This window comes from Thunnus maccoyii, chromosome 23 (genome assembly GCF_910596095.1).
Source record: "Thunnus maccoyii chromosome 23, fThuMac1.1, whole genome shotgun sequence".
NCBI lineage: Eukaryota > Metazoa > Chordata > Actinopteri > Scombriformes > Scombridae > Thunnus > Thunnus maccoyii.
The window spans coordinates 15,169,252-15,181,333 of NC_056555.1; the positions used below are offsets into that span (position 1 = coordinate 15,169,252).

At 37.8% G+C, this 12,082-nt stretch overlaps 1 protein-coding gene across 1 annotated transcript; it reads right to left on the minus strand.

The window, feature by feature from the left end:
• Positions 1-1,623: 1,623 nt before the first annotated feature.
• On the minus strand, positions 1,624-11,820 carry LOC121891239 (sodium- and chloride-dependent GABA transporter 1-like). The gene is made up of 14 exons (XM_042404066.1): positions 11,580-11,820; positions 10,637-10,768; positions 9,702-9,802; positions 8,206-8,315; positions 7,952-8,084; positions 6,931-7,065; positions 6,736-6,839; positions 6,501-6,625; positions 5,794-5,906; positions 5,538-5,669; positions 5,043-5,145; positions 4,613-4,713; positions 3,192-3,359; positions 1,624-2,532 (listed from the first exon to the last, which is right to left on the minus strand). The coding sequence occupies exons 1-14, from the start codon at positions 11,818-11,820 to the stop codon at positions 2,437-2,439; spliced, it is 1,794 nt and encodes a 597-aa protein (XP_042260000.1). The 3' UTR covers positions 1,624-2,436.
• Between the last annotated feature and the right edge of the window lie 262 nt (positions 11,821-12,082).

Sequence of the window (12,082 nt, forward strand, 5' to 3'; positions counted from 1 at the left end):
AGCATATGATATAGAAGCGCAGTAGTGGCAAACTTTTCACAAAGAAACTGGAAAAAAGGGCTCTGCCGTACCAGTGCACTGCTTCATGAATGACATGCGGATCTTGTCTGAGTCTTCAACACTGTGTTTGCTCATACTAGTAAAAAAAAATATAATAATAAAATAAAAAGTGGACATATTAAGGGGAAGACAGGTGGAAACTGAGTGTAACAAATGTGAACCATCACCTCCCTCAGTTGGCTTTGAATCCCTCTCTACCTGTCTTTGCAGTATATCAACATGCTATTAAAGATGATTTCAGTCTATTCACCACAATAGTTTGCTTTGGTTCTTGGATCTAATAGCTTGACTCTTCCACCATGAGTCAAAAGAGTTGGACTTATTGTGAAAATATTTCTAATTTTTAAAATGTTTCGTAACAGTTAACATTTTCATTTCACACCATAAAGTTTTTCTACAAGAAGGAGTTCAAACAAAATAACTTGTTCCACAAAAGTACAGGCATACATAGTCTATGGCCTTTGACGTGTTTAATAGATAAAAAATTTTTTCCACCTGGGCTTTGATTTTTTCCAGAATGATAAATTATTGTATTAGTTTTAGGTCTATGAACCAGCTTTTGCCTGAGTGGAAAAACCGTACAGTCTGTTCCAGTGCAAGGCCTCAAGCATTATATCCATAGACTGTATATAAAGACGCTAGCTTACTGGGAACCCTGAGCAGTGAACACTTAGATTAACAGGGCAGGTATTGTAATCAAGTAAGACTAAACTTACTGAAATATTGCAACAATAGTCCGACTCAGTGCAATTCCAGGAGCCGAGGAGAGAAGCAGGTGAGCCAACTGTCAACCACAGCTGTCAATCAACACCCACACGCCAGACATCAAAGCTACTATAAGTCTTGTGATCTTATTAACAAGCAATAATTTCCTAAATGACTCCCAGCGCATGTATTAGTGGGCCTGAATTTAGCGATTGAAACCATAATGGCTTGTTGAAATAAATGATTGACTTAATATTTCTAGAGAGAAGTTGATGCTTTTTGAATGAGAGTCAATTGGAGCCAGAGTTTTTTTTACAGCCAGCATCTAGTGGCTGTTGATGGCATTGCACTTTAAGTAGCTTCCGTATTAGCTTCAGCCTTAAGCCATGGTAGTTGTGCTCAGTTATATCACATACATCACATCACTTTATTAAGTAACTCGGGTATCAAATATATTTGATTTTTAGTAATTACATTAGTTAAGGGCTTCATATTGAACATATTGAATTAAAACCTGTGTGAGTGTCTATGAAGGCGAGTTATTTTGTCTGAGCTCATTGCTCCAAAGACTGATGGAACACGCATACATACATACATACATAGAGAAAAAGAGAAAAATATAATTGAAGAAGAGAATGGCAGTGGAGGTAAACATGATCTCTTTCCAATATCAGAAGGTCATTAAATAATTAGTAATTGATTATTTTACCTCCTCAACACTATACCACTACTATAGATGCCACAAGATGCTGATGGAGAGCGGAGTTACCAGGTGCAGTTTTTCTTTATTTTTTATTGACATGGAGTAATGTAAGGCAGATCCCTCATACATCTCATTTCACATACTGTATTATCCAAACTGACTTTCTCATCATCCTCTATTTAAAAAACACTTACTTAATTTAAAAAACATAATATAGTGACACAGTACCAGTTTATTTACAGTCTAATATAATATTTTAATCAAATGTGTTGCCATAAAAACTAATGTTTCTGATAATCACCACAAAACTGAGTTAAACGAGAAATTATTTATGGTAAATTTACTGTACAGCTTTCATCAAATTATTCATTACAGTTACGAATATTTTCTTTTAGTTTTATTTATGTCAGTCTGGATCAGCAAAGACAACAAGTATAACAGTGTGACCCACATATTTACATATACAGACATTTTTTAAGGTAAAAGATATTTACTGTACTGCTATCTGGACAAAAATATCACAGTGGCTGATTTGATCATTTGTTTGTTTGTTTTTTAAGTTGCACCATAAGAAATTAATATCTAATGCATTTTAGTTTTATGCTTAAAATCAAGTTTCACCAGATTATTTGATGTCTCCATGCAATGTCATTGATTGCATTAAAAAAAAAATTTAAAAGTAGGATGAAGATTAACAGTCATACATATGGAATACTGCAATTTACAGAGGCTCAATGCTGATTTAAAGCATTACATTTGTGGTCAGAGCTCACTCTTTTTACTTCTAAATATATCAAAAGAGATTCTTCATTTTTTTCCCTTTATGCTCCTGATTTTTCAGCAGGAAAACATCATATTAAAATACTGTACAACATTCCATCTGTCCAAGTTTCAGATTCCAATGTAGACTAAGTCCTGGCTGACAGGGGGAAATGGCAGTCATATTATTTGACCCAGGGCAATCCTGGCTAGACAGGAGCTTCGCCCACACTCCCTCTGTGTGTAAATTCTTCATTCCCTGATGGCCTTTGATCCTGCTGGGAAGTAGTCATCCTCCGCCAACGCTGGTCAAGTAAAGAGAGTTACATCAGTGTCAGATTAATCTTAAATGATTAATATTCTCGAAGATGAGTCCAGATGTTGAAAGTTAGGTAGAGCAAAAACTACTACTAGTACTAACTAACTAACTACTACTACTACTACTACTACTACTACTACTACTACTACTACTATAGATGAACAAAGTGAATAGTGAGCAAGATATAATTTTAGCTTTAATTTAAATGTTTTTAATTGACAGAAAAGCAGAGAACACAGAATGTTTGGAACTAGGCTGTTAAACCTCTCAATGAGGCACTGAATTTTCAGTTCTCCAGTTTTGTAGTTTTGACACAAAGAGTGACAAAGTATTACCTGTCAGAGGCTGTGCTCACATTCAAAACGTACTTTCCTACCTAAAACCTAGATAATGAGATTGGCCTCAAGCCAAACTCATCGTTTCTGATCCCTCCTGAATGACTGCAGTCCAAATAACAGAGAGAGAACATCCTGCCTTCCTGCACCTTATCTCTCAAGCATCTCCTGCACTATTTATTTTGTTTACTTTCAGTCTTTCGCTCTATGCACCATTTCCATTTAGACATATCCATGGTTCACAAATCTTCAGCTAGAATGAGTAAAGATTAAAACAGAGAGAACAGCAAGTTGTGTAAGAGGTTTGTACCTGCTTGATGCTTCCCTTGCTGGTGCAGAACATGTAGATGACGTAACCAGGGATCAGTATCATGGAAGACAAAGCCATGAACCAGCCAATCACTTGGCCCCACAATGGGTACACGTACTTCCCCAAGCTCAGAGGTGTCATCTCAATGGCACTGAAGGTAAACACCCCCTAGAATATAAAATTATGTCAATACGTTACTTCCAACTCTGGCCAATTAACCAATAAAAGACTGCTGAATGAGTCCTGCAAGCACTGATTTGGATTGTACAGTATGTTTGAAGACATCTATGTTAAAACTGGGCTAAATTCTGTTGAAAAGTGGAACTTATGTAAATGCTAGTACATGATTTTAAATTGTTATATTTAAATGTTAGGACCTACTTCTTGCTCAAATATAGTCACTTTTGAACTTTTGAACTATATAGTCACTGTTGAAACAACAGCATTAAGTGACTATATTTGAGCAAGCTAGCTGCTCTGTGAGGCCGTACCTACGTTTGAGTTAAATGCTACCATTAGCATGCTAACACCCTCAAAATGACAATGCTAACATGCTAATGCTCATGTCCACCATCTCAGTTTAGTATGCAAGCATGCTAACATTTGCTAATTAACACAGTAACACAGTAGGCTTACAGCTTAGGCTGATTTAAATTTAGAAGTATTGAACAAAAACTTTTGACCTGCTAATGGCACTAGATGAAAAGTCAGGGAATAAAAAAAGTGATTATAATTCATCATGAGTGGGACATAAATATTTTATGGCAAACCATCCATAGTTGTTGGGACAAAACTACAAATGCCAACCTCATGGCGGTGCCAGAAGAAAAGTCAGGGGATCACTAATCCCATTAATCTGTGGGATTCTTCCACTGGGGACAATGAATTTCAGTACAAAATTTCAAGGCAATCCATCTCATACTCAATATTTCAGTCTGAATTAAACTGGTGGACCAACTGGTGAAATAACTAACTGACTGACTAACTGAAAATGTTTCAATCAAATTTAGTCAATTTTTAACCCATATGTCTAGCTCTCTTTTGACATGCAAATCATCAAATCAGTGCTTTTTGGGAGTAAACTGTGCGTATTCATTGTGGCAGCATACCCTTAATTTTCCATCTGTATAGTTGCCTTTAACATTTACACTTCTTTATCACTACACTACTGGAGATAAAGACATTGCCATGATTTCCCTGAGGGCCTGACAGTCCACAGGATGAAGTACAAATCACCACATGGCAGTGGAAACCAGTTCAGCAATGCCATCAATCCTATATTGGCACAAGCTGTAGCCTGATGGGTTCATAGATCTCCATGATGGCGAAGAAAGCACATGTTAGAGTTTGACTGACAATATCACACTGTAGCTGAAGGGTCTAATTCATGAAGTTTAAATCAATAACCATTCCCCGCCTACCAGGCAGATCAGCGGAGTGAAAAACATCCAACAAAGCTTCCACCAGCCGCATGGTCGATAGCCGATCATGTCCTCAATGTTCTGATAAAACCTTTCAGCTCCTGTGGCATAAAGAGAGGAGGACAAAGAGAGAGAGAGTGTGTGTTAATGTGGAGATAATAATGGCAAGAACAAAGCCTTATGGGGTGAAAGAGAGGGAAAGCCGATTGGACAGAGTCTTACCACAGAAAGTGGGGCGGATAGATGTTTAGTAACTTCCTGTTGGACAGCTACATTATATAGGAAATCTACATGCTTGATTCATTTGGTGAATTGGCACAATGAAAACTTTTTATCCAGATCGTCTCAACTTATTTCAGCTGTTCTATTCACTTGGTTGCAGTATCCAGTGTTTGGTTTAAGCATAGACAGTACAAAATAGATTTCCTACCATAAAGCCAGGATATGGAAACAGTTTCGAAGAAGACGAGGTAGAGGAGACACATCCCACTGGCAGAGTAGTAATCAAACAGCTTAAACACGTATAGACCACCCTGCAAGATTTCAGCACACATATATATCTGCATTAGAGGCTGAATATTAATATCTCTGTTCTTTATTGAATAAAATATGCATGATGAATGTACACCGCAGGTTGTTGTGAGATCGTTTTGTCATTATGTTTAATGCAGGAGGTGGGTGTTGGAAAAATGGTGCAAGTGTTCATGTTCATATAGTCTTGTTGGGTTTTAAGATTCCTCTTTATCATACACAGGCACATCCTGCAGAGTTAAGTGCCGTGATTTTAAACTAATATAAATTAAATAGCTTGTTCAAACATACTGCAGAACACGCTTGTTCATATTTCTCTCTTCTTCTGTAATCAGTTTAGATCCCAGCATGATCTAAGGGAATTTAATATAAAAAGAGGTGCAAACAACAACACCTGTGTGATGTTGGAGAAGCCAATGATGAAGGAGATGAAGCACACAATGAGGATGAAGATCTTCTTCCTCTTTCTCAGCAGCAGTGGATACTCATCCATCAAAGCAGTGATGAAGCCTTCCACGGTGCAGAACTGAATGAACACACACACACACACACAATAGCTTAAATTAATATCCACAGCATACGGTCAATTAAGAACTCTGGGTGGGAAAAATAATAAATAGTAACATCTATATTTAGATAGACATATTTACCTGACTGTCCAAGCCTAACATCATAAGCATGGAGAAGAATAGGATGGCCCATAGAGAGGACATGGGAAGCTGGGTGACAGCTTGGGGATAAGCTAAAAATGCCAGACCTGGACCTAAAGGTCACACACAAGACACACTTTTTAAATTCCATATTAAAACTTATTGAAATTCTTAAAGTTCCCCTCCAGTCAAAAAGATGTTTTTCTTCTTGTTCCTTCAGTTGGATGTTTGAGCTTCACTGTGCAGACCGGTGTATGTGGAGAGTTTGACACTAGAAGGCTGTTTTCACATTCATTTGCTGAAAGTGGAAAGTTTCTCTGTGTTCACTGAAAATCTGAGTTTAAGGCTTGTACCTATGATCAGACCTAGTTTGGAGCCAATCGTGGTCCAATATACAACTTATAAAAGTATAGAGTATCTTTAGAGTTTATATTACAATAAGTATCAACAAACTCCAGTAGAAAATGACACTGAAACTCTTTTGTCCATCAAAGACAGTCAAAATTGTGTCAATACTTAAGTTTTACTAAGCTTTACTTTTAGAAAATTCCAATTAAAACCAATTACAATAACAATTTAATAACATGTTTTTGTTTGTGTTTTAATTCAATTTGAAGAAAAACAACTTATTTCAGTAATGACAATCACAATAATATTTCATATACCAAAATATTTTTGACTGCCATGACATGCAAATAGTACCATACCTGATGCTGCTAATTCCTGAACAGGTTTCTTAGTGATATAGGACATGAAGCCTACAATGGAAAAGATGACAAAGCCAGCAAACATGCTGGTACAGGAGTTGATGCAGCACACTATGATGGAGTCCCTGAAGAGAGAGGATCAAGATGCACATTTAAGGATGAAAGGAGAAAAAAAAAACCATATCACATCAGCCATCAAAGAGGATGTACAAAGCTTGTGATTGCCTGTCCCTACTTGTACACATCATTGTTGTAAGAGTTGTAGCTTCCCAGTGCGATGAGCGAGCCCAGGCCCAGCCCATAGGAAAAGAAGATTTGAGTTGCTGCGTCCAGCCACACCTGTGAGACAACAGAGACACATGCATGCCTTTGTTTATGTCTGTTTGTCTGTGACTGTGTTTGTTTGATTTGCTGTGTGCAAACTGTCTACCTCAGATCGGGTGAGCTTATTGAAGTCTGGTGTTATGTAGAAGAGGATCCCATCTATGGCCCCTGGCAGAGTGACCCCTCGGAAGAACAAGATGAACAGCATGAAGTAGGGATAGGTGGCTGAGAAATACACCACCTGAAAAAGAAAGAGAGTAACCTAGTTTTAGGTATTCAAATTAGCATTTCTTTTCAGTTAAAACAAAACAAACTTACAAAACCCTGATTGCCACAATACACAGTGAAAATTTTCTCAGCTGCTAAAAAATTTATATGACTTCTCTTTGCCAGAAGAACTCGCCAGAGCCTTTTACATGTAGCACGCAGTTTTGTAGCAAAATGATGATGCTTAATTGGTAATGTCCGTCAAGGCCAGGGCCTTGGGGGAATTCATTTCTCTCTTGCACTCAGAGATGCCACACATTAAAATCCAATTATCCCTGGCAGGGAATGTGTAAATGTGTTTCTGCTCACATACATCGCTTCAACTTGCTGTAATTTAAAAATCCCTGGCAGATCTATCTCTTTTCCCATCATCTCTGACTCGTCTTACAGTTTGGGATCGTCTTGTAGTTTAGGAACATTTTCTGTTTCTCCACCTTACTGAAATGTTGAAAGATGAGGTATAGACAGCCGAATGGCAGCAGATAGAAACAGAGTCAACATCTGAGAGGGTAAATAAATAGCAAGACATGTCTCTATCAATTAAAAAAACAATTTAAAATATATTTTAGGTTGTTCTTTGAGCTCTGTGGAGCCAATTAAGACCTCATATGACCTGTTTTGATGTGCAATCATGAAGTGATCCTTCAAACTCAAACTTCCAGTCAGCCAACAATAACAACTTAGCTCTACCTACTGAGCTGAGATGTTTGTATGATTAAAAGTTTAATATTCAAGACAAGGAGAAAAGGGCTCAGATAAAGGAGACTGTGTAATGTAGCAAACAGTCTGAGGCTAGAGAGAGTAAGTTTAAAGAATAAAGAGGGAAAAAAATAGGCAGAAACTTGAGCAGGAAGTCTGACCTTCCCCGTCCACTCCACTCCTTTCCAGATTGAGAAGTAGACGAGAACCCAGGCCAGCGCCAGAGTGCCCACTAAGGGCCATCGTAGCTCTCCTGGCTCCTCCAGACCACTGGACATCTGGTGCATGTTACGCCTACAGGAACACACACACACATGCACAAATAGTTTCTAGGAAATGCTTCTGACATTCTTAAACAGAGCATCTTGCACACTCACACGTATGACAGGAACAAGCACACATCTCACTGACTTACTCCCAGAACTCAGTGACAGCGCTGGTCAGGTTTGTGGTGTCTGTCAGACTGTAGTTGGAAAAGCATTTTTCTGTGTTCCAGGGGTTATCACAGCTTTGCCAAGGCAGCTCCTGCACACACAGTCATATGCATAAATAAAACAAGCTTGTGCATTTAACCAACTATGATTTTTGGCCTTCAGACAAAAACACTGAACAGCAGTGAACACAATTTTTTTTTTCAAAGTTTTGATGCCTGCTTCCCAGTCCTCCATTTTCCTCGCCACAAGAGCCTCATGCATGATGCATGTAAAGTCTTTAAATTTCTGCCACCAGGCTTCTTTGAGCCAGGTGGTCACGCAGAGGAATACAAAGGCAGTGAGAAAAGCCAAGACAGGGAAAGAAAAACATTGTGGTTGGGAAAGGTGGTAAACAATTGAGATTTGAATTTAGACTATGCCTATCTACCCAACACCTTTCTGATTTAATGTCAAAGAGTTTTTTTTTCTGTGGTTGATGAGTAATTACAACCATTGTAATTAATTTTGTAAAACAATAATATTAAATGCACAATATGTAATTTCTGCCACTAGGAGTCTGTCAATCAAAACAATAACAAAATACGGAGTCATGTCACCCATGACATTGTGAAGTAGCGTGGGATCATGGGAGTTGTTGTCGTCATTGTTAAACAACCAGTTTCTTCCATTTAGAATTACTTCAGTGTTCATTGTTCAGGATGTTTTTACCAGGAGCTGATTTATCTGCATCTTGTGCACCTATACTCTTTGGTAGAGGGGGTATGATGCCATTGACAGGCCACCAACTGAAACGGGCTGTTGCCTCGATTAAAATTACAGATTTCTCTGGGTTTGAACATTTTTGGAAACATTTGGGATAATTTTAGTGCACAACGCAACAAAATATATATAATAACATAGGTCTAGTTGTTTTTAGACATATTAATGCAGAATAGTTACATATTATAGCTTTAAAAGGCCCAAGAGACTTTTTACACACTTTTTAGGCAGCTGTAGAGCTTAGAGGCAGAGCAACAAACTATAAACAGTGACAAATTATGGCCAGTAAAAATGACATAAGGAATGTGTGAGCAAAAAGAGCCTTTGAATAGTCCAATAGGACAATTCAAAGGCTCACTATCAAGGCTCATTTAAGTCCAAAGACTCAACTCCTGAGGGAAATATCTTTAGCTGCAAAAGACTCAAATATGTTTACTAGATACTAAAACACTCCATAGAGCTGAGGGGAACATCATAGAAGAGTGATCATTTTATGTGTTTGTCACTACAAGCAACCCATTTCAGATTACACATTTGACCCACTGTTAATATGAAAATATTGCTTTGTGCAGCTTTAATTTTACCTCTGAAGTTTCTGATGATCTTCTGTGTCTTTTTCAACAGGCCAGACTTAGTAGTCAGTGGTCAAAATGGGAAAGCAACACACACTCCTTAAGAAAAAATGTCTGAAATAATGAATATTGATTATGTAACATACCGAACCAAAGGAGTTGAATAAATAGTAGAGTGCCCAGGCGATAATAATAATATAGTAGATGTTGAGCCAGAAGGACAGCACCACTGCAGCCAGACCAACACCTGAGGAAGGAAGCATTGTATAGTACAATGTTTTCAGATAACAACACGTAATACAATGTAAGGAGCAATATATGCAAGTAGAGGATGTATGCAATAACAAAAGAGCAGATTTTGCCTAACTTTGAATAAAACACTGTCACTCAGCATGTTCATCATAATCTTCATCATTCTCATTATTGTTATTTTTGCAATTTCTAATGTTTACTTGCCCCTGGCTTTCACTGTCACTTGTTAAAGCAGCATGTTCACTATCACGATTGCTGTCTGTGCTGGCAGGAGATAAAACGTGTTTGACTTGAGCTTGTTGAGCTTGGAGGCAACAGTATAATTGCTACCACCAAGCACTAAAGCAGTAAAAGATTCAATTAAAAAGTTGTCAACAAAACTATTTTTCTTTTCTCGCTTTTGTGATTTTGCATTTCTTTGTTAACTTTGCGTCCCTGTGGTTTTTGTTTAAATGTTGTTTTTAAGATGACAAGCAATTTAATTGCAGGGGGAAAAGAGCCTGATGTCAAGTTGAAATGTTGAGCAAAAAGTCAAGTGGAGCAAAAAAATAAATAAATGTGTGCATTGTGAGACCGTTCAAGTATCACTGAAGGTAGAGTTTGAATTGTCTCAACTCAGACTGATACGAGGTCCCCAAAGAAAATTAATGCCGATGCATCAAATCTTAGTGGTTAGTGCATATTCTTAGTGACATACTGTCCTGTCAGGATGCTCACAATGCTTATCCACATCACTAAATCACTTAAACTATTTATGTAACTATAAATAATTTAAAAGAAAACCAGATTAATCTCCAAATCTCTCCCACTTTGTATCCACACATCTTACCTTTCATCATTGGGATGAGCTTCCACACCCCAAGCCCTCCCACTGAGGTGAACTGACCCAGGGATGTCTCCAGGAAGAAGAGAGGTATCCCAGCAAACACCAGGGTCAAAAAGTACGGGATCAAGAAGGCCCCTGACACATCACCACAAAGTAGATAAACAAAATATGTTGGTAAGATAATGTTTGGAACTAATTGATACATTAAAAGTTGATTGAAGTACATTGAGATGGATTTTCAGGAGGTTTCATGAGCAAATAATAGCTGTTGCTGAGAATATTTCTTCATGTCATAATGTGTCAGTGTAGTAACCATATTGATGTGGCTTATACTGACAGGTCATAATATCATTTCACAGTGCTCTTGCTTTACTGTATTAGAAACCTAAATATTTCATTTAAACATATTCAGTCTCCTCATTTTAGACTGAAAAAGAAATGAAATATTGTGGTAAGAGTGACATATTCATTTCTCCAGTTTGTTAAACCACAGCTCCTGCCTGAAGATCCATTTTATTATTAGCATGAAAACGTTAGAGGACAGTCTTGTTTCAGTACTGCTATTATTCTCAACTAAATATTGTACAATTTACATGCTGGAGACACACTTCCTACTGAACTCCCCGGAGAGAAAGGTTCAGTATTCATTTTTAAAAGTGTCTGTAAATGTTAATGTGTTGTAAAGTGGCTTATTGTTTTTATAAATCTCATTCTTAAAAGGGCAACTTGTTAAAGACACTAAAATGTATTTTCCTCTCACTCACAATGTGTTGGGTAAGAGGAAAAAAAAGATTTGTTGTGGTTTTGACTCAAAAGATCATCATTATTAAGCTGAAATGCCTTATAATTTTCTAGTATTTTCTCAGAATTAACTTTAAACTAGTTAAATCATGTATATGTAAGAAATTTGGCTCCGTCATTCTCACCATAGCACTCAAACACTTACCTCCACCATTCTTGCCACACAGATAAGGGAACCTCCAGACATTTCCTAAGCCGATAGCATATCCCACACACGACAGCAGGAAATCAAACTTGCCCTTCCAGCTGCCCCTGTCAGGTGGCTCCTCCTGTTTCTTCTTTTCTTCTGCAGGGGGCGCCATGTGATCCAATTCTTCAAAGGGAACTGCTTGTTTGACCTCTGTTGGGGAATTTAAATCCACTGTACTCTGCCCAGTCTTACCCATTAGTGGGACCACTACAGACCAGTGGGTTCAGTAAGCCACCTTGTCTTCACAGGCCGTAATGATTGCAAATGAAAGTCTCTAATCTTGCTGAGTCACTGAGTTGACCCGATAGAGTCAGATGGATGTGCTGACACTGAATGTGCAGAAACACTGTGGACAGAAGGAGAGTAGCAGAGGTGTTAGACTAGTTTTCTATGGGAGAGGTTTTTATTTATTTATTAATTTGTTTGTTTACGATGTTCTCAAATTACAAAAATCAAAT

Bases quoted from the DNA above. Each gene is read 5' to 3' on its own strand.
- LOC121891239 (XM_042404066.1), bottom strand. From the start codon at position 11,820: ATGGGTAAGACTGGGCAGAGTACAGTGGATTTAAATTCCCCAACAGAG. The intron at 9,803-10,636 runs GTAAGATGTGTG...TTCCTTCCTCAG, and splicing joins GCTCATCCCAATGATGAAAG to GTGTTGGTCTGGCTGCAGTG. The intron at 6,626-6,735 runs GTAGGGACAGGC...CTCTCTCTTCAG, and splicing joins TACAACAATGATGTGTACAA to GGACTCCATCATAGTGTGCT.